This window comes from Taeniopygia guttata, chromosome Z (assembly GCF_048771995.1).
Source record: "Taeniopygia guttata chromosome Z, bTaeGut7.mat, whole genome shotgun sequence".
Classification (NCBI taxonomy): domain Eukaryota; kingdom Metazoa; phylum Chordata; class Aves; order Passeriformes; family Estrildidae; genus Taeniopygia; species Taeniopygia guttata.
The window spans coordinates 75631005-75657682 of record NC_133063.1 but is presented as its reverse complement, the minus strand read 5'-3'; the positions used below and the strand labels follow the sequence as shown (position 1 = coordinate 75657682).

The following is a 26678-nucleotide window of genomic DNA, read 5'->3' as shown; positions in this document are numbered from 1 at the left end:
CATGCTTCTCATGCAGTTTGTTTAATTTTAATATTATCCACTTTAAGTTAAAACTGTATGGCTTTTACAAATATCTTGCTATTTAAGAAAATTTTATCATGACTGTCTTTCTAAGTTTACTGTATGTTTACTGAGGCAACTAGATGGAAGTAATTACAGTAAACGTATTTCTATTCCTATCATAACAGGTGTATCAAATTTGAACAAATGAAGTTTTGTCTTCTACCAGAAACAGACAGTTTGTTAGATTTATATATTATCAATAAATTGCATCTGCAGAAAATGGAAAAGAATGCCGTATTTGCACACTTTAAAGACAATAATAATAATAATACTATCGCTGTTTTTGATAGCTGTCTGTAAAAGGTAGGGTCAGGCAACAACTGTACCTGCAAGTGTGGAATAAAATCACACAGAAGTTTAAGGATCTCACATTCCAGCATGGAGGGTGCTTCTATGTTCTTTGGCCCATGAGGCTGCAGTAAGATCTTTAGTAAACCCATTCGCAGTCCAGCATATTCCCGTAACTGGGATGGTTCACAATACAGGTATCTTAGAAATGAAGCCATTATGCGAACACATGAACCCTCTGCCCTGCAATTCAAGAAATAAGTTTGCCATGAATGCTTTCTACTGAAAGCATAACAACAAGGAAACCCAAGTAATTTGACATTACCTGCAAAAATTCACAGAACCCAGTTAACAGAAAGGTGTTGAGAAGGACATGTCTAAATCTCACAAAAAAACTTGGACTTACCATAACTAAGTACTGTCATGACACCAATATCATAACCATACCTCAAAGTGCAATTTTTAAAAGACTCAACCTAATTTTATTGGGTTTTTTCTCATCAATTCAAGAAAGTGACTTTCCTTGCTGAATGTCATAACAGACTATAGTGCCATTCTGAAGAAGTATTTGGATAAGACTACTCAGAAATATATTTTTAAAACACATAAACCATAATTTCAGTAAAAAGAAGACAGCCTTTACTTATCAGTTTTTGCAGAATGGTCTTAATACAATTAAGTGAAACAGGAACTGTTTTAACCAACATGGCTTCTCAGTAAAATATTTGATTTTTGTTCCCACAGAACAAATTTTTTGGCTTGACCATGTTTGGAATATAAGTTGTCCTTGACATTACTAAAACAATCAAATAAAGCTGATGGCCAATACAGTATCAAATATGGAATCATAGGATTATTTAGGTTCAAGTCCAACCACCACTGCCTTGCCCACTGCTCAACCATGTCAAGTGCCACATTTCCAGGTCTTTTTGAATACTTCCAGTGATGGTGACTCTATCACTTCCCTGGGCAGACTGTTACTATGCTTGACAAAACCATGATGAAATTTTTCCTGATAGCTAATCTAAACCTTCCTTGATACAACTTGAGCCTATTCACTCTCATCCTGTCACTTGTTACTCGGGAGAACAGGATGATTCCCACCTGGCTTCAACCTATTTTCAGGCAGAGAGCGATAAAGTCACCCTTCAGTCTCCTTTCCTCTGGGCTAAACACCCCAGCTGCTCCTCATCAGATCTGTGCTCCAGACCCTTCACCAGCTCCACTGCCCTACTCTGGACTTCCTCCAGCACCTCTATGTCCTTCATATCCCTCTGTGTCCACCTCTATGTCCCCTCATGTCATGAGGGGCCCAGAACTGGATAAAGGGTTTGAAATGCAATGCACTTGGCTGTACCAGAGCCAAGTATCAGTGGCTGTATCAGTGCCAAGTGCATGGGCACTTTGCTAGTCCTGTACTTGCTGGCCACACTATTTCTGATCCAGGCCAGGATGCCATTGGCTTTCTTGGCCACATGGGCACACGCTGCTTCATGTTCAGATACTGTCAACCAGTAACCTCAGGTCCTTTTCCTTTGTGCAATTTTCCAGCCACTCTTCCCTCAGCCTGTAGCACTCCATGGAATTGTGACTACAGTGCAGGACCTGGCATTTGGAGTTGAACCTTGTTGAACTTCAAACCACTGGCCTCAGCCATAGGTTCATCAGTCCAAATCCCTCTGCAGAGCCTTCCTATCATCCAACATCAACAGGAAATCAAAACTCTGTTTTAAACAAGTTTCCACAGTTTTGCATCGAGACTGAATCTTGATGCAAAACTGTAGAAAGAGTTCAGTAATAGGTCTACATCAACATAGCTTGTTGACATCACACTTAGGGACACTGTTTACTGGAGGACTTGACAGCACTAGGTTAACGCCTTGACTCCATGTTCTTCAGGGCATTTGCAAACCTAAATTATTCTGTGATTCTATATTCTCAGTCTGGCACTTTACCCACAGAAACCTTGAATAAGGAACACCCAGAGGAACACCACATATCTTCCTTTTCACTAAGAAAAACTCCTGCTTTAATTCAAAAGAAGCCACATGCAAAAAATCCACTGTTCACTCCATCATTTCTAAACCTGAAGGGACTCTATGTGAGTCTCAGATTTAGCAGCTGAATGAAAGAATTAACAGCATTTAAAAATACTGTGATTAATTAAATTGAGCAAAATATACTTTTGCTTGAAAGTCTTACTGTTGTGATCATGTAGTCTAATCCCACCAGAAATTTAAGAAATTAATCAACTTGGTTCTTCATAAAGAGCAAGAGAACAGAGCTCTGCACTATTACTCTGTTATTAGTCTTTCAGAAAATGGGAAAAAATATATTTTTATCTGAAAAGCATACATATAGGTGTAAAATCATTGAAAACAGTTCTCTTTGAGGATGCCACAGATTTATCTTACACTGAAACTTTATTAGACAAGTTCTTTAGCGGTAAGCATGAAGAAAAGGCTGAGATTGTTGGCTGTTGGGTATTTGGTCATTTTAACGATGTTTTATAATACAGCTGTGTCACTGATTTTTTTCTATCTTTTTTAATCAGAAAGATACATTGTTTTTCAAGACTTCATCCTTTCTTGTGATTTAATCATCTTCACTTTTCTTTCATCATCCTATCATTTTGTATAGATAAGTTACAGCTGCAATGTATTCACTTTTTATAACTAAGCAGTCAAAATTTTTACAAAGCTGATAAGACAAATTGTGTATTAAAAAAAAAATCAAATATATTATCAATTTTGCACCAGTTATTCTATACCCATACAAAATTTATCTACAGAGTTGACAAAAAGCTATGAAATTGATTTTTAATTTATTATACCAGTATTTAATTAATTATTATTACTTATACTATTTTAAATTGTGAAATGGTATAATTACATTTTACAAGTATCTTTCACAAAAGAAAGAATTCTTACAGTTTGTTTACCTTCAACAAAACATTTACAGTGATACGATTCAGCTGTCTACATTTGCTAGGCTTTTTGAAATTTTTCATTCATTTACCTCTCTGGACACTGATGGAAAAATACGGTTATCTGCTGTAGCAGAACTGGCCAGCAATCAGGTCTGTTTTCTAGAACAGTGATTAATGGATGAGGAGTGTTCCTGAAAGACAAATAAATCACATTTATATCTATGACACAGAAAGGAAGTATGCAAAACAACTATCTAATAAGCATGGATGTAGAAACAGCCAGTTTAACCTCTTTCTTTTACCAGCTTTGGTAAGATTGCTACACTGTCAAAAGAGGATATTTTCTCAAAACTTCTGAAATGAGATTAAAATTTCCTCCAGGTGGAGGAAAACCTGGGAAGGTGAGAAGCCTGAAGCATGTAACCTGTTCTGCCAGAAACAAAACCAAAGTCATTTAAGTAGAGTAACTTACTGCCCACAGTTCTGGATGCCCCATCCCTACAGGTCAAGGACAGGCTGGATGAGCCTTTGAGCAACATGGTCCAGTGGAAGGTGCTTCTGTCTGGGGTCTAGGGTGCTGCAACTAGGTGATCTTTAGGGACCCTTCCAACTCAAACCATTCTATGCTGTAAGTTAAAAGGTAAACAGAGAAAGGCAGCATAAATCTGCTGCAAACCACCACCTTCAGTTTGGTTAACCATTTATCCAGCTCACAGATCCAACAAATCTGTCCTACACACCAGTGAGACCTTAAAGGAGTTTTACCTACAGAGGAGAATGATTTCAGAACCATCCTTTGAAGTGATGTATCTCAAGAGACATTGCCTCAGTTTCAGACACTACATGAGTGACAGTCAGATATGCCTTTCAGGAAGGATTTAAAACGGTCTTTCACTTACTACCATTGTTTAAAAAACTTCTGAGGAACAAAACGTCAGAATTTCCAACAGTCTTATTAGAGAAGACAACATTCACTGAGACACACTCATATCCAATAACACTGCAATACAACAATGGCTTCATTCTTAAGCAGCACTGAACGAACCCAGTTACAAGCAAAAGTGAGTGAAATTAGAAAGAACACCATGAAAGAATAAAAATCTAATTTCCCCCACTATCTGGCAAATTTGAAATGCATAGTGTGAAGGTACATTAAGAATTTCTTTAGCTAAACTAATACTTACCTACTATAATCAGGAATTTTTAGAGTTATGCTATGCCTAGCAAAACACTATTTATGAAAAAACATAATCTAGCAGACATATTCTTAAATTAAAAGAGGTGTTCCTCATTATGTTTTTTTTTACTTTCTCAATGTTAACATTTTTTGAGTCCTAGGCAACTGACTGGTTGTGAGGATAAAAGAGCAAAGAATTACATAGCCATCAGCTGAATTAAAGGCCCACCAAACTATGAAAGCTGTTTGAAGAATATTTACATACCTAATGACGCTTGTTTTCTTTGCTATGTGGTTACACCACAGCTAAAAACACAGGTTTTTTGTGTTTTGTTTTTTTTTTATAGTGGTTCCCCATCTGCTTGTCAAATCATTTTTCTTCTGAAGATGTGTGTTTCTTTTCAGGGAAATAAATAATCTGAAGACAAAAGTTCCTTCAGAAAGCTGGCTGATGCTATGGACTTCTTGAAATATGTTTGGAAAACAGATGCTATCTACTAAGAACACAAACAATGCATATTACAGATCTGACCCTCATATTTGGGGCTAGAAGCCTCACATTAATCTCTCAAAAATTTGTCAATTTACTTATGTTCTTCATATGTCCACTTTCCTAGATCTTGATTTTACTGAAGTAAGAGTCTTTTACAATCTGTGCACAAAGACTAGAAAAGCTAACGTTTTTGCTCCATGTCAGCTTTCCAAACATGACAGCATGCAAGAGGCAAAAAGTTGCTGCTTGTCTAGCACCTGAATCCAGCAACATCATAGACTGTATCCTTATCAGACAGTAAGCTAGAAATACTGCCCACATGCAATGCCAGGACCTTGAAAGTACATATTCCTTGTAAAGACATATAGGGTTATAGTGGCTTCTTATTTCAATAACTTTGTCGTATTTTAAAAATAATCGTCTTTCCTAATCAAGAGAATATGTCTCCAGTCATCATTTAAATGCTGCAATGACACCAAAGCCAAGAGAACCATCCTAAAGTCAGCACCTGACACATCAAGTTTCAAATTAAAACAGCTTACTATTTAGGAAAAAAAGCAATCTTTTTATTACAGATCTTCTATGTTGCGAAACTAGTAAAACTGCACTGAAATGGATGATGAAATAAGTCAGCTAAGCTCCACAACAGTGATTAATAATAAAGCAGTAAAAACTGCAAACCAAGAACGTTCTGCTTGATAGTGCTATTAGCAGTAAGAAAACTGAGGTGTGTAGATGCAGTTTATTGTCAACAACATCTTAAGAATTGATAGAACAGCACCTTAAAACATGCATCTTTAAATGACATTACAGCACCACTACCCTAAATTACTGCTAGTGGGTTCAGGATAAAGCAAAACACACAAGCAAACCACTCAAAATATGGAAATGTGCAGGCAAACAAAGATAAACCTTTGTGAGAGGTAATAATAAACCATATATTATTTTTAATTTATAGGTAATCTGAACTTTGTTACATCTCTGAACAAAAGTGAACTCCAATCTGATTTAAAGGACAAATTCAGTGGCAGACTTCTTTTTCTGTATGAAGAAACAATATCTGCAGTCAACATACCTTTCTGTGTATGCAGATGTGACCCTGGCCCTTTCAGAAAGCTGGTCCTTTCAGGAACAGCACTTTACTCCATAAAACATACATTTTTAAAGCATTTTGCTACCTGCTCTGAATCTTGAATTCAGAGAAGTAGCGGTTCTCTATGACTTTAAAACAGTAAAATCATGCATGATTAATCATTAATAATATCATAAAAAAAGGCTAATAGCTTTCGTAAAAAATCATATTCAATTTTTTGTACATATATATCATAAACCACCTGCACTGAGAATGCTAACAGGAGCCCTTCCCAGGTCAAGATAAAGGCATTTTACTAAAGAAAAGCAAAGACCACAAAATAAAGCAAGGAAAAAAAAAAAATATTCTTTACTTTCCATCAGCAGGCAATATCTAGCCACTTTCTGTGCAGTAGGGCTTCAGTATGCATAGCAGTTGCTTCAGAAGACAAAGACAAAGACCACTCCCAGCTCCTTCTTCTTAGTTTTTACTCCTGAGCACAGTGTTATACAATATGAAATATCCCTTTTGATAGATTGGGTAAGTTATCCTGGCTATGTTCCATCCCAAAGTCTAGACCAATCCTCCCTCACTGGCCCTTTGAAGGATGGCAATGGGCTCAAGGGACAGCACTTCTCAGCAGTGCCCAAAATTGGTGTGTTATCAACACTGTTCTGGCTGCAGATGGCTGCTCTGGAGAAAGTTAACTCCATACCAGGAAAACACTATATAATAAAATGCAGAAATCTGCAACACATTAATTTTTTTCCATTTCTTTTCGGGAAATGATCATGATATTATATCATCTCAAGAATCTGTATTATAAAATGAATTCTATTGCCCAGAATTAACATTGGCCTAAACCACATTTATTACCCTTTAATACTGGTGACAATAGCAAACAACTTGAGAATATACTGTTGTATTTTGATTCTTCATTGATGATTTCCATATGGAATACTTTTGCACAGTGGACACCATAATATATATACCCTGTAATGGGAGATTTACTGTTAGTGAGCTACTGAATACATTCTTAAATTCATTACAAAAAAATCAGGTTTTAATGGCATTAAATGGAGCACAACTACAAAAATTGTTATATAACAATGAATAGATAAGTTGTTCTGTACACAGAACAGTCAGGTTTCAAAATCTCAGGACTCTGACCCTATGTCAAGCAATCATTTCTCTTTATTAAAGTTAACTATAACCAAAATGGAAAACAAAAACCATACTGGCTATATAAAAGTCTGCTTCTTATTTTTATTTCTCTATTAATTTACACCATTCTGAATCACCAGATTTCACCTTCATGTGTCTTACCAGTAACTTCTCTTTTTGTGAGTGTGAAAAAATGCAATAACTTTTCTTTGCTCTATTGGGCTGAGACTATTTCTTTATTCCAGACACATCCTACCACCCTCTTTTTCATACAAAGCCAGAATTAAGTTCCTTTAACTTAACTTCTTCTACCAGAAACTTTTAAAAAAGGTTCCGTAAGAATTCCGTCTTCCTTACTTACCTTTTCATTTAAAACTGCTCTATACAAGCAGGGATTTTGTAATGAGAACTGATATAGCCACATGAAGGATTTCAGGAATGCAAACACATCCAGCACACCAAAAAGCTGCTTCACTTCCTGCACTATTTCATTTTGCTCAATTAAAGACATGATTCCTGTCTGTCAAGTAATGCATTTTATATCCTTAAGCTATAGCTACAGCCCCCTACAATGTAACCTCTTAATTGCATAAAACGTAACTTGAAAAGCATTCATGACATCTACCAAGCTTTTCTGTTCTTCAGAAAAGATACAATAGAGGCTTTAAATGTCAGTACTGACTCATGGTTTCTCAAGAGATGATGAAGCCACTACGATGTCCTCTTCAAAGTCTGCTATTGCATGATAAGAAGCTTTAGATAAGTACCTCTACATGAGTCTTTAAGTATTTTATTTTTACATGTCAATCACCTTAACAGCAAAGACAGTTGGGAACTTGACTTTTATAATAAGAACAAAGCATGAAAAACAAGTGAGAATGAAGGATTCAGAGCTTTAAAATAAAATACTTATCAAAAGAAATATCAGAAATCATACAGTATTTGAACAAGTACTAGTACTTGTTTTCTCCCCCTGTCTTGCCTCCCATTGCCCCACTGTCACTGTCCCTCTTGAGCTTATGGTGGCAATCTTATCCTTGTATTAAAACTTCTTAAAACTTTCAACCAAAAAAGAAACCCAAAACCCACAGAACCAAATCATCATTTAGGTTGAAAGGGACCTACTCAGATAATCCAGTCCAACCACATGCTCAAGCAGTCAGCTAGTAGAGTCAGGTTCTGTTATCTCTAAGGACAGAGATTCCACAACCTCTGTGGGCAACCTGTGCCAGCACTTCATTATGTGCACAGTGTGCACAAAGCAAAATACACAAAAAAGAGTAAGATCAAAATCCAGTATTAAATTAATTTTCTTTTTTTTTTTTCTTCTCCTGGAAATCATACAGAAAGTTATTATTGTTTCTAAATAAAGGAATGTAAAACTAACCTGATTCCATACAGATTCCAAAAATACTTATCTTCATCTTTTCCCAGGTGAACAGCTTGAATTTGTATTAACTTGCAAATAGTCTTTACTAAACCGTGCACATTCCTGTTGACAAAAAGAACTGAGTTACTGTCAAGTATGCAGCTACATTAATTGATTTATACCTAAGAAAAGGAATAAAACTGACGTTTGAGTCCTGGAGTTTTACTTAAGGGCACCTCTTAACATATTCCCATACTGTTCTGGGCAAGTTATGCATTTATGTGTCTTTGTTGTCTTTTCACATAATGATCAAAACAGCAAAGAGAATATTTGCCCATCACTTAAAACTTTTTACAGGCTGTTTCTACCATATATTACAAAAATGGGAATACAAGGCAAACAGCACATTTAACTGTAAAACCTTTACCATACTTGTCACCACCTACAGAAAGACTCTTTTCTGTAAGGTGATATGGTATGCCATGGAACATCTAGAGAGTCCCACAGTGGATCTCCTCACCATTAAATGCTTACTTTTATAGTTCAGATACAGGCAAAGTTCTATATTCTCTCTTCTGTGCTGGAAAACTTTGACCGAGATCAAAAGTGATAGAATGTGCTTGCATTTCTCTCTCTCTTTCAAAAACGGACCACTTATAAGATGTGCCTGTAATTTTTAAAATGACTGGCTGTTGTGACACCTGGCTCTCAAAATACTGAAATCTGACAATACAAGAAGACATTGAAGTTTGGCAAAACTCTGCTGCAAAGCAGCTAACAGGAAGATGTGCCGTAGTCTTCTAAATCCCAATATCATCAACCTAAAGCACAGAGGAAGATTATTGGATGGGTGTAGGGGAGGGAGAGCAAGAACAATCTTTTAGCTTCTTCACTGCTAGAAAAAGCCAGTGAAATGAGAATTTGTAATTTTATTTCCCATCTTCAACTGGGTAACTGCAGCAAGGAGGAAAAAAATGAACCATAAAATACTTGGTAAGAAAACCATCTTTCCTGTTATGAAACTTCAATACTCCTGGTCCTAATTTCCAAGCAGGAAGTGGGGAGAGAAGAGATGCTTTAGGTTTTGCAATCATCTCCTGAACACAAGCAACACAAAGGCATGTCATATTGCCAGGATTTCCATCTCATTTCCCATCTCCTACAGGCATGGATGCTCAGTAATAAAAACATTCTGAAAACGTGCCACACAGAAATCCTTCTGACAGCGTCTTTTAGATTACAATAATTAATTGTTTCATAGGTTTTTCAGTAGATTGATTATTTATCCTTGTTCATTACTGAACACAGGCAGTGTTTTCCCACCATCATCTAAACAGAATACTGAAAATCAATCCTAAACACATGTGAAAACACACATGCATGTATCTACATAAGTAAACATATTTCCTATATATGCATAAACACACAAATATGCATGTGAATATGATGTTCTATGGAGTTTAAACACTTAGGGCATCAAAAGAAACACTTAAGATCCAGTTACAGTACAATAATATATACAATGAGAAGGTATTGCAAACCACACAAGTTAACTTATATAAACATGAGATCTTCATCTCTGCCAAAACAAAATGTCTTTTCTAGGTTGAATAATCTGATAGACCTGACAAAATATAATCCAGCAGGTGCACTTAGCCTCTGCAAAATTCTTTGTAACAGAAGAGAAGCAAGAATACAGCGTGAGTAGTCTTTGCCAACAAAATATACACCTGACTCCACTCAGCATTGAAAGTGCTCCGTGGTTGCAAATGCCTTTCTGTTAGCTGCCACTGGCTGCTAATTTTTGTTTTAGCAACTGTGTACCAAGCACTGCAAAGTCACACAGGTGAAAATTTGGCAAGGCAAAGGATGATGGACTGCAGACTACAATTCTAAGGCAAGGTAAAAAAAAGTACTAGCACTGAAAAGAGTAAATCTGAAATTGTCAGTTTAATGAGCTCCTGAGGCTACAAACATTTTAAACCACAGACTTCTGTGGTTAGGCAACATAAACCCTGCTTTGCAATCCATAGTGTATGCGGTTTCATTTGTAGCAGCTTGAGGGAGGAGGGGGGTGGCAGTGGGAAAGAAGCCAAAAATACATAAAAGGTTACTATGTAATTTGCCAGCACTTCGTATAGCAATCAGTCATGCGTTGGTTTCACACATGAAAAAGAGATTTTGAGAAGTTTCAAATAGTGTAGAAGTGGGGCAGATTGTAGTCTCTTCAATATTTAACTCTGAATTTGCTTTTAAGGTTAACTTAATTCTAAATATCCCATTTTATACTTTTTATTTTCCGAAGTACAAAGCTGTATGAATATTTCATAACCTCATAAACTGTTAGTACTGTAACAAACCCTCAGCTGAACAGCAAATTCAAATTTCTTAGTCTGCGAGCCACAACTGATGCCTTTTCCCTAGTCCTAGAATTATGGGCCAGACACAATTAAGGCATAAAAGCGTTTTTATCTTTGTATTTAATAAGGATCCTTAGATGCAACAATTCATCAAGGTGGAATACACCAAAATGCACATAGACAGTATACCGTGTATATAATTTCAAAGACCTTGCAAATCAGTATATTTGACAAAGATTTCCCAATGAGGAGCTGAAATGAATGGCACGATAGCTCCCCAGTCTAGAGTAGCCCCCCCAAGATGGGCTTGAGTGTAGTTTACAAAATACATTCTAGAAAGAGCCATGGTCTTTCAAGATAACGCGAGGCTTTCCAGCCCTGAGCTGTGAGGCTGGGGCATGTTTGGTTTTCTGGCCTAGCAGAATATCAGCACTTAAGCTAAGATACCAAAACAAAGAATTTCAGCTATGTATGCTAAGAATACTGAGAATACATAAAAAGTATATAAAAAGAAAACACAAAAAATCATGATGGCATCACAGCTAATAAAACTTTTACTCCACCTTATGCCTCAGGACTCAGGTTCACACGGTCTTATCACAGGTACTTTTACTTATTTGTTATACTTACGTAGATCCTCCCTTAACCCCAAAATGCCCCAAAACTTCATCATTTGGAGGACAGTGGTTTGCAGAGATTACCCATACTATAAAAATGTATTTACAAAACCTCTTCTAGGAAACCGTAGTCATTTATAGCAAACCCAGCAGAGACTTACCATCAGCACAGCAAGACTCTAGCTGTAAACAAGCAAGTCACAAGCTGTAAACAAGCAAGAAAAAGCTCACATTTGGCTCACACTGAATATGAGAAACCTTAGCTAAGGTAAAACTGATTATGTGAAGGTGAGAAGAGATGAAGAACCATGTCTTGGAAGGCATGGTTCTTGCAGCCTCTCTGCTGAGTCTACCAGCATAACATATCTCATATATAACTAAATAGCCGGTTTAGCTAAAAACAACTCTACTAGTCTCTAGCAAGAGAATTACACAACTTGGTGCAGAAATCCACTTAGCAGTCAAAAGGAAACTTAATAAAGTTGGTAAATTTCTCCCCAATCTCCCCAAGGTTGGAAATCTCTCCCCAGTCATAATTTGATTTCCTATTTCTAAATGTTATGCACAATGCCTCTTTCCCTCACAAATGCATTTTCTCAGTATGTTGGACAGGCAGTCTAGGTCAAAAGACCACTACAAGATGTAAGCATTCTATTTGCAGAATTGTGTAGGAGGCAGTAGCTTCAAAGGAAAGTGATTTCCTCCTCAGCAGACAAGGAAACAAACTGCAGCGTTTCTAATCCCAACACACATTCTTATGATGACTTTATTTGAGCAATCAGTTTTTTGACAGACTGATGAAGTTATTTCCCTCTGTGCTGGTTTTAGCTGAGATAGGGATAATTCTCTTCACAGGTGCTGGTATGGGGCTGTGTTTAGGACTAGCGCTGAACACAGGTCAAAAACAGGGCTTATGTACAGCCTTTTCTGCTTTTCATGCTGCCACACAGGGGAGGAAGTTCGGGGTGCTTGGCAGGCTGGGAGAAGACAAAGCCAAGATGGGTGACCCCAACTGACCAAAGAGACATTCTGGACCATATGACATCATGCTCACTATATAAAATACACAGAAAGAAGAGGAGTGTTTGGCATGATGGCATTTATTTCCCAAGTCACCATTACATGTGATGGGGCCCTGCTCTCTTAGAGATGGCTGAGCACCCGCTTGCCCATGGGAAGCAGTGAATTAATTTCTTGGTTGTGTTTGCATATGTCCACAGCTTTCACTTTTCCTTTTTTCAACCCACAAGTTTTCTTCCTTTTTACCCTCTCCCTAATTCTACTGGTGGGGAAGTGAGTGAGCAGCTGTGTGAGACTTGGCTGCTGCTTGAGGTTAAACCACAACATATTCTCCTATACTGGAAGTTGCTGAGATAGAGGCAACAAAACTAAGCAGTTCATTGACTTCTGAGGTTCCACAGTTCAAAGTTCAGAGCACTAGCCTGAACTACTGACAATTTCAGCTTACATCCATAGAATACTCTAAGAGTTTTTATGTCAGACCCACACTGTCACATAGCAAAGGTGAAAGCAATATACTTCAGCAGAGTGGCAGAGCAGTAGCAGTCCTTAATGTCATGATGTGTCTGAAGAAACTGGCACAGAACTTCTCTTCTTCCTCCGTATTTGTAAGGGATAAGCAATGGCTGATAACCACCTGACAAAAATTAGGCAACCAAACACTACCTTGCTGAGGGAATTCGGTCAAGAGCTCCATGAAGAACATAGTCAAGCTCAGCATGTTTCTCCACCACAAGTGCCACCAAGCCCTCACAGCAGGCTGTTCGCAAGGCAACATTCTCACTGCAGCACTTCTCCCAAAGCAGGTTCAGAGCAGGAGTCTGAAGGCAAAAGCATGGGACACAAGTAATGAGAATGATCATACTGATTCATTTTCATTCATCTCAAACACACTTTTAAATACAAACCATCTCAATTACTTCTTCTGAAGCCTTAGAGAGCACAAGATGAAGCTGGGGTACAGATTCTATCCCTGAGAAAGTCAGGACAAACCGTCAAAGAAAAGTCAGGAAAAGTAGGGACAGCTCCCACTTTCTTGCCCTCTGCTGTCGAGGCCCATGGTAGGGCACAACACTTAGTGTCTCTGACAAAAATGGTAATACAGATGAGTTTTTCAGCTGTGCCTACGCAGTTAGAATAATGGAATGGATTGTGTTGGAAGTGACCTTAAAGACCATCTAGTTCCAAGTCAGGGACATGGAAAGCAATGCCACTCCCTGTCAGATTGCCCAGGTTCCCATCCAACCTGACCTTGAACACATCCAGGTATAGGGCACTCACAGGCAGGTTATCATCAGTTTCTCGATTTAAAAAATAAGGATGCAATTGGAGACAATTCAGAAACTGCCATGAAAAGCTGTCTCTACACCAAGGTGTAGCAACACGCAGCTAAAGACAGGTGTACAAAGGGTAAGTCGCCTTTACTAAACACTTAAAGTTCTATTTGCTAGTAAGCATGAAGATTTGGCAGTAACCATCAAAGCTGCTGCTGGTTTCCATGATTCTCAGATTAGTTTGCTGACTTTGTGACTTTCAACTGGAGAACATAGAAGGTTTTAAAACAACCAACACGGTAAAACACTCTTGAGTATAAAGGGAGTCTGCAATGTCTAACCAGCACAATCTTCTGCTTCCTAGCATATTAGAATGTGTTGCTGTATTTCAGTCTAATACCTTAATATAAGCAGCATTAAGGGGAAAATATCAACTTGTAGCTCAAAATCAGAACATAATTTGGGAATTTGATTATCATCAGGACTGTGAAAGAGCTTCTCTTAGATAAACTACACACTTCCAATACTCCCTCACATCAAAACTTAGCACTTTCCAGGTCTGGGTATGTAAGTCCCCAGACTGGGGAACAAAAATCGACAGATCAATTTCTGTTCATTTCTAGACACTTCAACTTTTGGGGAGAAAAAACAGAGTAACAAATCCTAACTAACACCTTTCCCATTTGCTGTGACACTTGCAATTGCCAACATTTTATATACCTCTCTGTTAACAAGATGTGCACTTAAGTAAGCTTGACTCGTTTAAAATGCAAATGCTAAGTATGCCTTTACATCCTGCTACCTCCTGAAGAAATACAAGGTCTACTTACCTGATATGAAATATAACATCAATGCAGGTATGCAAAATGCCATACTTCTTGAAATTTTTATAGCAAAGTAAACAAATTTCCAACGCAAGAGACAATATCCCAGTCTATGTTCTTCACTCTCAGTAACATAACTAAATTAAACTCTCTTAAACTGAACATAGCAAGATATAGGTATTTTGCAGGATTAAGACTTCTGCCATTAAGTCTTGTAATGGAAGTAAAACTGTTCTTCTGATGCCAGAGTTTAATTGTTCCTGTATGCCCAAATCCATATTGATAACTACCTTTATTTAACTTCTAGAATTGTATTAAAATGACACAGTGGAAAACTGAAAAACCTAGAAAAAGCACACAGAATAATCACATAAGGATGAGAGAGAGACGAAAGTGAAAAAATGCCACAGACCTGGTCAGAAGCCTGTCTGATTGTCTTTGAAGAAACTTTTTCTTTCAGAACTGCAGCAATCAGATGGCTCACTGCCTAAAGAGAAAAAGAAACAAAAAACACACACAGATGCATTAAAAGAAATAAAATTAAAATAAGTAAAAAGCACATGCATGATTTTTAAATTCTCTATTAAGAAGTCTTTATAATGCTGCTGTATATGATAATTTTATTCTGATTGAAATACCAAGCTTATGGATGTGTAAGCTGAAATATGCTTTACGGTCAAAAATTTCCATAATGTTGATATACTCACTTTTACAGTTAGGCTGAGGCAGAAAAGAATCAAACTTCCACAGGACTCCACATAAGTCCAAAGGCCTCTTTTAACAGGTACATAGCTATTTAGGAATTGCAGATATTTTCATGCAATGACTTCAATAAACTTTATACCCCCACTGCTGCACAGATCTCCATGTCCTTAAAAGCACTAGTAATTACTAAATCCTGTACTATAGAGGAAAGCAGAAGCAAGAGAGGAAGCAGAACACTGCATATCCAAGCAAATTGCCCAAATTTTTGCACCACAAGTTTTGCCTTAAGCAATTTGCATATCTCCTTATCACAGCTCCTGCCAGAAATATTTCATTTACTTTAAACTGGGCATTTGACATTAGCATAATTCCTCATTAAGCTATTCCATGGCAGAAATCATTAACAAGTTTTAAATAGTCAAGGTCTTCAAAACAAAAAAAGCTTCAGTTCCCCAAAACAGCCCAGGTTTATTCTTTTGAGGTAAAGATTAAGTTCCTCATTCTATTTTAGTAGAAGTCTGATTTCCTGAAACTGTCTTTCAAAAGCTAAATGTGAACTGAAATACACTCAAAGGCGTCAGGTCGTTTGAATCTAGGCTTTCAGTTCCTGACTCATCTATAGTGTCTTACTCTTGTTTCATAATTATTGATACTGTTACACAGAAAACCCATTTTGTGAAAGACAGACATGTTTTCATAGTAACAGCACAAAAATGTTTCAGACTATCAATGCCCACATCTACTCTTTTCTGCTAATGACAGATCATTACTTTTGTAAAAAGTAAACTAGGCCAGCAAGGAATAAAAATAAAATTAGCATTTCAGTTTTGTTAGTATATAAAAAGACAGGAACAGACTATTTTCAACGTTTCAAGGTTCCTTTCTCATTTCAAGATTTATTTCCACTTCAGTCATGCACTAGTTGCTAACCTGTCATAATAAACTGAAATAAGAGCTTATATTTCTTGCAACGACAGCACCTGAAACACTCCTAGACTACAAGGACTACGCTTTTCACAAGCAAGGAAATAGATTCTAATATATTTAACTTAAAAAGACCAGTTATTTGGAAATCTTACTCTTAAGGAAACAGAAGGAGAAAAAAGTCAGTAATTTATGTCTGGTTACAACTAACCCATCACAAGAGCAACAGTGTGCTCCCCAGACAGATCAGATCTCTTTCAGTGCACTTACAAAGGAAGCCTACATTATCTTTTCTTAAAAAGACCATCAGAAGTTAATTCACACCTACATCCTTAAGACACTTCTGTTACACAGGAGAATGAGCTTATCAGTAGAAACTTGGCTTTTGCAGTGACATTTGACAGAAAAGTCAAAATGCAGACTAGCTCTCTGCACTCATAGAACTTGATTAAGCAGTAAAACTTCTTGACCTACAAATCTGTGCTTAAGTTCCTCACTTTTCTGATTGTGTGTAGACTACACACTCTGCAGAGCTTGGTAGAGCAGATATCTTGCTTGGTTCCAGAAAGAGAAGACATCTCCCATGAAGTTGAATCCTGACCTGATTATAGTTTGAAGATTACAGAATGCTTTCCAGGGTCAGAATACAAGTGGAAACTATCAAAATAGCCCAACAGGACAAAATCAACCAAAGCACATTAGCAAATCTTAATGATGTGCAGCTGTAATGAGCCAAGATATTTAAGCAGTACAACAGGGATAGTACCACAGGGACATTCTGCACTAAAGAAAAATTAACTGCTTTGAAGATGCTGAGCCCTATTCATCAAGGCTAATGGTATAAACTCATCTGCAGTGCAAGACTCTTTGCTAGACCTTAGATGAACTCCATCTTTCAGGAACATGGCTTTCTCTCCCAAATGCTAAGCTGATGACAAGTGGACTTGAATCTCTCTTTCAAACCTAATTACTGTTAAACCAAGGTGAACTGACTGAAATGAAGAGGCAAGAAAGACACCAGGTTGCACAGACTGTATTCTGATCAACCTATTTCACCAAACAAATGGGTACATATTTAATCCTCAATTCAAAACAGGATGAGGAAGAAAACAGGGAAATTAGCAATGAACTTACAACCAAAGAGATACATTTTTAACATTGAAATGAGAAATTACCAGAGTAAAGAACATGTATGTTTTAACCAGAGACTATTACTACTATTACTCTTTTCCTGTCCATTAAACATACTATGATAAACACTTTTTGTATGTTGTAATTTCAGGTAAAAACAACGAGGAGCAAAAGTGTGGATCAGAAAATAAAGGGGGCTGAGCTGAGCTGCATAGAGTTATCCCTTGATGACAGACAAGACTGCAGTAGTTTGTGACCTCTCACCACCAAGGAAGAAACAGAGCAGTTATATTACAAAATATTATGAAGTATTTTATTCAGATGTAATAATATAAAATAATAGAATATAATAATACTTCTATTACAGAAGCATTACAAAGTATTTCAGCCCCACATACAGCATTTGATAATTCCTGCTTCTTGAGATCACAAGGTCACTAAAAACCACTTGGCCACACTCCAACGTTCCAGTCATGGAAAGTTTTGGATTTTCGTGAAGAGACTTTATAGCGATGAGCAATATGTCCTATGTTTCAATTACATGGAAAGGGCAATTAGAATTTGATTGCAATTTAAGAATACTCTGTTTCTCTGGTTTTCTGACTTTGGAAAAGAAACATATAAGCAGCAACTCTTGGAACAAACATTTCCACAGACAACTTGATTTGTTCTCATGCTTTTTAAAAATTACCTGTGACTGAACAACTGCATTAGGAAATTCAAATCGCTTCTTGATGTCATCCAACATTTTGGTTCTGTCATATGACACTAAATTACACTCTGCAAGAGAGATTCAAAAAATATACTTAGAAGTAGGAAGGACAGCATGCTACTTTTTACACCCTCCCCATCCCCCTCCAGATTTATGTTGATTTAACAACAGATGCAAGCATTAAAGCATTTTCTTCCCCCTCTGAAGTCTACCATATCACCTTGTCTTTTGGGCTTGAAACCAAGAAATGGTGAATACTCATTGGTCCTGCACAAAGAATGGGTTACAGACATTTCTTAAAGCTGCAACAAATATACCATTCCATATGGCAGAGCATATGTGTACTCTGAGAGCATGTATTCTTGAGAGCATTTTAAGTATATTTCATTGAATTTAAAATGAGACAGCTCAAAAGGAATGTTCACAGTCTCACAAACATGATTTAAAATGCAAAATTATCCACAACCTTTCCACCATTTCATGCAAAACCAGAAGTAAAACAAACAAAAGACCAACCTGTGAGACTGCAAATGGTAACTGTAGGCAATAGGGGCTGGACCACTTGAAGTGAAAACCTCTGTAAGTTGGAATATGCAGGTACTCACAAGCACATAAGAACCTACATTAAAGAGAAATCAGAATTCAGTCACACCAATGAAACTGATGGCCACTGCAAATACTCAAATATTTCAGTTTACTATAAACTTACCTCCAGTACTTTGGAATAGCTTTCTCAAAAAACCAAAAAAAAAGCTAGTACTTGTTGAAAACCTAAGTGTAATCCTTTGCACTAAGCACTGAGGAAATACATACATGCAAAATACTCAAATTCCAAGACGTTATCAGTGTGATACATTCAGAATCTTGCCATTGACTTTAAAAAAAAATGATGGAATGAAAGCCTGGATACAAGCAATGTAGCATGTATCACAAAAAAAAAAAAAACAACATTTGTGACAGGAAAACTCAAAATTAATAGTAACGTTAATAGATCAGTGATTACAAATTCCTTGCAGTTAAGCAGTGAGGTATTTCCATACACTTGGACTACATGTCTCAAAGTGCAGGAGAAAAATACCAACACTGATGCTGGTATGGGTATGCATAATTTTAGAATAGATGTTATGGCATTTTGAGACAATAGGTGTCCATATAATAAATCAACACATATTAAACTAGAGCTGATATGTTGCTTTAAAAAAAACCAAAACTTGCTACAGCAAACAATTCCAGGCATACCTAGATCTGTTGAGCATGGCTAATAACTCCAGTGGATCTAGATGTATCAGCCTATCTGTAGATATAAACCTAAGCTCCCTCAGTTCTACCCAATAAGCAGCAAAATGAGGTAAGGCTCCTTCCTGGACAGTTTTGACATGAACACACTGGAATTATATTTTATCTCTCATCAGATAACTTTTTTTACCCACATTAAAAGAAAAACCTACTACAGAGAAACATTACAAGCACAGAACACGCTTTCAATGTAAGCGCAAATCAGCTATTCCACATAGACTAGAAGTCTGTTACCCTTGCATCAGACATAAATCCTACATTTCTAGCCATCTAAATGAAACAGCTACAGCACAGTTACAATGTAACAGCTATATAAGTGCAATTAAATACTAAACAGTTCCTCGATCTTCAGCATTCACCCTTAGTAAAGGTAACTGTGTATCCACATGGAATGCCCATAAAGTTCACAGGACACATGGATAATCAAGACTGGCAGAGACCTAAAGACACTTTTTGTTCAACCTCCCATTCAAAGGAAGTTCAGACATGTAGTCAGACCTGGTTGCTGAAGGCTTTGCCTCAGTTTGGGCTTGAAAGCCTCTCAAGACTGGGGAATGCACCACTTTACTGAGCTGTCCTGATCAACAAAAGCTTTATCTCAATCACTAGTCTTTAGCTCGTTTTTCCATGAACTCCTGTGAAGAGCCTGGCTATTCCTTCTTTCACCCCCTCCCATTAGTGCCAGGGCTGCTACTGGCTGCCACTGTTCAGCTGTCCCTCCTCCCAGCTGAACAGTCCTGGAAACCACAGCCTCTCCTCACAGGGAAAGGGCTCCAGCCCCATTATCTCCATGGTCTCTGTTGAATTCAGTCCCTGTGGTCACTATCTCTCCCTACACGAAGATCCAGAACTGGACATGGCAATATGACGTCTAAGGTGTGCTGAGAGGAGGTGGACAAATCTCACCCTAACAAAGCTCTGTCACACTTCCTAGGGCAATTCCTGCCAGGGCCTATGGCCACCCCATGGAACTGCTTCCCAGCCCAAAAAAAGTGGTGGGCCAAGACAGGGCATTTGTCATTGCTGAAATTCCTGAGGTTTCCATCACCTGTTCCTCTAGTCCATGCAGAGGGCAGCCCTGCCAGCAGGCAGACATCCTACCTCTGACACAGGAACAAGGTGGGAGACAGTGTTGAAAGCACTGTTCAAGAGGAGGGAAATGACACCTACTCTCCCACTCAACTCCACAATTATTATTTATTAAAGTCAATCATGTGCATCAGGCATAATGTTTCCTTGGTAAATCCACACCCATGTGTATTATTCCTAGTAAGAATCATTGAATCAGACAGCTTAAGAACAAAAATTTTCAGAGCCAATCTAGTCCAATCCCCTTATCAAAACTGGTCTGAACCTTCCTCTCTACCAAATCCAGTGGAGTCCTGAAAACCCACAAGGGTAAAACTGGCGGGGTCACCATCCCTGGAAGTGTTCAAGAAATGACTGGATGTGGGATTTTGGCCTATTGTTTAGCTGAAATCGTAGTTTTCAGTGACATGCTGGACTTGATGATCTTGAAAGTCTTTTCCAGCCTCCACGATTCTATGATTGTGGGTCCCTTCCACCTCAGGACATTCTACAATACACCATCAAACACACACATAAAAAACCATTCACCCCAAAAAACCCACTCAACACAGACACACAGACATGCAAGATAAAGAAAGAAAAAACAATGTATTGAAAGGGACCCTGGTTTGCTTACCCAACTTAGTCAATGTAAGTGATAAGCATCTATGTAGCCTTAAGCTTAATTTATGGCAAGATAGCCACAAAGTTGCTCTATCACTGCTCCTCAGCTGGAAAAGGGGCAAAAATATGATTAAGGGCTTATGACATAAGGACAGAAAGATCACTCAGCAATTACTGTTATGGGGAAAACTAACTCAAGCTAAGGAAATTTATTTTCACCAATGAAAACTGAGTAGAATACTAGGAAATACAAAAAAATTTAGAAACACATTCCCTCCACCTTTCCTTTCTTCTGGGGTCAACTTCACTCACTACCAACTTCTCTACCTCTTCCCCCTAAATGGAGTATAGGGTCAGGAAATGAGGTTGCAGATGCTTTTCCCAGCTCCAGCACGGGATCCCAAACACAGTCTGCAGTTCTTCATTAACTGCTCCAGCGTGGGTCCCTTCTATGGGGCAGTTGTTCAGAAACAGACTGCTCAAGTGTGGATCCTATGTCTTGCCAGATAACCTATTTCAGCATGGGTTCCTGTCTTCATGGTCCCACTGGTCCTTTTAGAAGCCTGTTCCAGCATGGCCTCCTCTCCATGGAGTCACAGCCTCCTTTGGGCATCCAACCAGTCTGGCATGGGGTTCTCCACTGACTGCAGGTGGACACCTGCTTCACCACTTCCATGGGCTGCAACACACATGCTACCTTACCACGATCCTCACCACAAGCTGCAAAGCAGTCTCTGCTTCAGCACCTGGAGTGTCCCCTCTCCCTCCTTCTGGACCTTGGTATCTGCAGGGCTGGTCTCTCATGTTCTCACTTCTATCCTTGGGCTGCTGTAATGTAGCAGTTTTTCACCTTCTTAAACTTGTTATCCCGAGGTGGTGCCACCATCACTGATGGGCTTGGTCCTGGCCAGTGGCCGATCCGTTTGGAGTCAGCTGGCATTGGCTCTGTCAGACATGAGGAAAGGTTCTGGCTGCTTCTCTCAGAGGCCACCCTTGTGAACCCTTCCGCTCCCACATCCTTGCCACACAAATCTAACACAGCATCCTGACAGAAAGCATTGCTAATTCAAGTGAACCACAGAAAGGCTGTCACGGCCCTACACCTTCAGAGCCGGTCCAGTTCCCCAAAAGAAACTCTGTCAAGGTGAGTTAAGCTCCGTAACAGAAAATGACCGCATTTTCCGTCTGCGGTCTCAGAGCCTTTGGCTCCTTTTCAAGGACTCTCGATTCAAATTGGTGTTCCTACCAAGCCAGGAGTGAGAACACCTGCACACATCCTCACCGCTTGCGTGCGACATAGGCAAACGTCTCAGAGCGACCAGCTTTAAACAAAACCGTACAGCAACAGCACCCCCGCACACGCGGCAGTAGCGGCAGCTGCCTTCCTTCGCTGCCGACCCGAGGCCGCGGACCGCTCCCGCCGCCCGCCCGCGCTCCCGGCCCTCACCTCGGCCCCGCCGAGCTCCGCCACGGCCGCGCCGCCGCCCGCAGCCGGCCGCGCGCGGCGCGCATGCGCGGAGCCCGGCGCAGGCGCGGCGGCGGCGGGGCCCGAGCGGGCGCGGGGCCGGGGCCGGGGCGCGGGCGGGACGGGGGCCCGGGGGTGGACGCGGGTCTTTAGCTTCGAAATTAGCGCAGTGAACCCCGCCAGCCTTCCGAATGCCTTGGCAGGCAGTCAGCAGCAAGCTGCAGGGACGTTAGAAAGAGGATATGAGGAGTAAATGATGTTCTCTGGTTGCTGCTTGTTGCCACGTAATCACAGAATCCCTTAGTTTGGAAAACACCTCTAAGAATACCGAGGGTGTAGCTCTCTCAAAGACAAAAGAAGAGTTTAAACCCAGCTCTGATGTAGTTTGGCAACTGCTGTGCTACTAACTGGTAACCACACATCTGTATATATATTTTGTATTCTCAGTTAAGTTTGTTAGTTTACAGAACAGCACTTCTGTTTCCTAACATCAAAGCAACACACACCTGCGAGGCATGTATTACTTAAGAATGCCTCTCAGTGAAAATATTTTAGAAAATTCACAATATTTTGAAAGGATTTTTTTTGAAAATGGTTAGTTTATTCTCACTAAGGTTAAATTATTCTCCCTCAAGGTTATCTTCTCTGACTTGGTTTGAGCTTAAAGTAGTGGAATGCTGACAAATAAGAAACAAAAGTAAATGTAGATAAGTCTCTCTAGTATTTCTTAAGTTTTTTTTCATTTTAAAAGATAAGGAGTATATGTGTTCAGTTTCACTAGCTAAAGGCATAGGCAGTTTATGGTATCCAAAGAGCCCTGCCACTGCGTGCATAGAATTGATGGAAACACGTGCACTCCAAGAGGCACTAAAAGCCCAGAAGTGACTCACTGTACTGTCTTGAGGTGCCTACAGGTGTGTAATACAAAGGGAAGATCAATCAGATCCCAGAGAACATGCGGACAGCTTGCTTTATCCATGACCTCTCTGCAGCAACTGTTTTCAAGCAGCACATACAAGTATCTGTGACATGGCTTTTGGCTCAATACACTCAGGCCAAGATGGGCTCCCATGTCTGCCTGCTGCTGAAGTATCCTAAGATTAGGAAAAAGGACCTGTAGGAGCTTTCACAAGGATGTAACTCAGTCTCTAGGTGACCATAGGTGGTGACATGAATCCAAAGGCAGTGTTCAGTCTCCTCTGCCCACTCCATGCTTTCTGCTTCACCTAAGAACATCTCGCTATTGACAGGTTGGTTTGTTGACATTTTGTGATTAGTAGTCAGCTATGAAGGGCCATCACTCCACACATGCAGAGCTTCCATGGACTTCAATGCAAATCCAGTGTGAGGGAAAAGTCCCTGATTTGTATCCTCACAGGTTATTGAGATGAGTTAGAGTGGAAATTGCTTAACTCTTGCCAGAGGGAACTCTGCAATTCACAAGATTAGGCTTGAAATGCCATACTGAGCTTTATCCTGTAGGAGTTCATAGATGAAAATTCCCTTTGTATTAGTGCAAGGAAGGCCTGTGGCATTTTTTGACTGCCTTTACAGCACTTTTTCTTTTATAATTACCAGGTTTCAGACAGGTGAAGTGTATCTCAGTAGCATGCCATCCAGGGAAACTTCTCCAGCTGTGTGTTAGCTCCAAGTTGTGCTCTAGACATGGGAGCCTTAGTTCTGAGTGCAGTTCCAAGTCTGCTACTGCCCAAATGAGCATTAGCCAAAATGGCTTTCAACTTGATGCAAACTGCAATGGGATCTCTTGAGATTAAAGGAGCACATAGTAATTTATGTTGATGTAGACCATTCTGAGCCTGTTGATACTGTGAAGCATCTTGCTTTTACAAGAAGCTCACCAGAGGTTTCATGCTTGGTGTGAAAATATCAGGAATATCACACCCATTCTATGAATTACTTGACTGTGATGTGTAATTGCTAGTGCTGTTCCTAAACCCTGAGTTTTGTCCAGGTCATCTAAGGACATTGAGAACACTGAGCGTATCTAACAGAATGCTCTCACAAAGGGCTCTTGGTAGCCCCAGAGACTCAGCTGTGTTTTGAGACAAAAGGAGCCCATCTCATCTTCATGAAACCATTTACTGTCCTATGGTGTCAATCTGTTTTAATAACATATTTTTCTATACTGATATCTCAGAAGCAGGAAGAAATCAGAGGATATCTCTTAAAGGACATAAATTTACAGATACTGCTTTTGATTGCCTTTCAACTTGCAAGGTTTATAGAGCCTGGCTGTGAAACTGAGATATATTTTCTGTAGTGGCCTGAAGTGTTGTCCCCAGCTTTCAAGGTATTCCATTAAAGTAGGGGAAATACTTTGGAGTTCTGAAGGTAGCATCAGTGTCAAAGTTATAACTGGGTTTGATTCTGAGCTGCTCATATCTGCTGCAGATTACACCGAAAAATGCTTTCCCTAGAAAATTTCTGAAATCAGTTTTCCCTTTTGAGAGAAATTTGATATCTTTGGGAGGTATCTTCAACACAATTTCTTGCTGGTCTTAATGTGGCTTGTTATATAAGAAATAATAAAAATATAATTCAGATAGCTTGTATTGAGCTACCAAATAAGATTACCACCCTCCAGTTTGTGTGACAAGAGTCCTTGAAAAGGTCAGTAAATCTGTGAAAACTGCCCTGTTCTCTGGCTTGTGAATTTTCTTCCAGGAAAAAAAAAAAAAAACTAGGCAGGAATCCTTGTCTCCAGTTACACTTTTTCTAGGATATTCTAAGTTGGGTTATTATGGGACAATCTAATCCCCTGAGGGGTTATGCATGGTAATGCTCTCCAAGAAATACCAGAAGGTTCTCTTGGCAGCATTTGTAATATGTTGTGAGGTCTCCCAGTGAAGGTTACGATGCAAATGAAAATCATACAGTAATAGCACTGATAATGGCCTAATCTGCATATCTCATTTCTTACATGGAATTTTATCCAAACCAGAAAGCAATTCTGGCTTCAATCATAAAGCAAAGGAATAAGAAAAATTCTAGTTAAGAATATATTGCAGAAATCAATTGCAGCAAAGCCTACCACTATTGAAATACATTTATTTTAAATCTCTTTGAGCCTGATAATGAAATACAATTTTAGCAAATGGACCTTCCTAGTCAGCTATGTCTTTAGCCATTATAAGTAAGAAGGTTTATCTAAAAGGCATTCAACATTCAATGCATCTGGTTTTGCTCCAAACAGTAGTCAGCTATGAAGGGCCATCACTCCACCCTTGCAGAGCTTCCATGGACTTCAATGCAAATCCAGTGTGAGGGCAGAACTGAGAAAAAAGTCCCTGGTTTGTATACTCACGGGCTATTGAGATGAGTAAGACTGGAAATTGCTTAACTCCTGCCAAGGAGAACTGTGCAACTCACAAGATTAGGCTTGAAATGCCATAGTGAACTTTATCCTGAAGGAGTTCGTAGATAAAATCTCTATTTTTATTAGTGCAAGGAAGGCCTGTGGCATTTTTTGACTCCCTGTACAGCACTTGCTCTACTGAAGGGTAACACAGAAAGTTGGAGGCGTATTTCTGGCAAAGATATTATTGGACTGTTTCAGTTTCCCATTGATTGTATCGAGTGGCAGAGAGTTTTTAAAGAGATAGAGTATTTTTTGGCATCAGTTCTCACTCTCAGCCTCATAAAGCCTACAAAGACCTTTAATTTATATAGTCATGAATGAAAATTAATAACTGATGGAGCTGTAACACTGAAATTAGGACCTCACCAGAGGCTGGTTTCATATTACTCTGTACAACTAGATCTGATTTCATTAAATCAGTGGCAACAACAGTTGCAATATTAGAAAGAAGCCACCCCCTTGTTGTGGAATACACTGTAACAAATTTATGTCCCACACAAGGCAGAAAAACTTGAAACAGTATACAACTCAAACCTTATTGCCACGATGTGCCCACGATCCTTCTAGTGCTGGATAATATAACCTTGAAAAGGTACAGCAGGGCCAAACATCCCTAGTAGGAGTGGGTCATGAGCGCTTCAAGTAAACTACAGGCAGATGTAGCTGATGCTCCTTTGCAAAATCCAGATGTAACTCTGTAGGTGGTTCCTCTTCATGCTCTCAA

At 39.0% G+C, this 26678-nt stretch overlaps 1 protein-coding gene across 5 annotated transcripts in view; it reads right to left on the bottom strand.

The window, feature by feature from the left end:
* Window positions 1-22637, bottom strand: part of FOCAD (focadhesin) — a 90361-nt gene extending 67724 nt beyond the window's left edge. The window contains exons 1-9 of one of the 5 annotated variants that reach the window (XM_030257522.4): window positions 22558-22637; window positions 21825-22055; window positions 18639-18741; window positions 18102-18190; window positions 15063-15137; window positions 13219-13373; window positions 8574-8678; window positions 3370-3471; window positions 390-594 (exon numbers count right to left, since the gene is read on the bottom strand). In XM_030257522.4, coding sequence (XP_030113382.3) covers window positions 390-594; window positions 3370-3471; window positions 8574-8678; window positions 13219-13373; window positions 15063-15137; window positions 18102-18158 — 699 coding nt within the window. In that variant the 5' untranslated portion in view covers window positions 18159-18190; window positions 18639-18741; window positions 21825-22055; window positions 22558-22637. Of the gene's footprint in view, window positions 1-389; window positions 595-3369; window positions 3472-8573; window positions 8679-13218; window positions 13374-15062; window positions 15138-18101; window positions 18191-18638; window positions 18742-21123; window positions 21144-21390; window positions 21787-21824; window positions 22056-22557 lie in introns of those variants that run through there. The other 4 variants (XM_072922703.1, XM_002191801.7, XM_072922704.1 and 1 more) reach the window with 4 other exon arrangements.
* Window positions 22638-26678: the final 4041 nt, after the last annotated feature.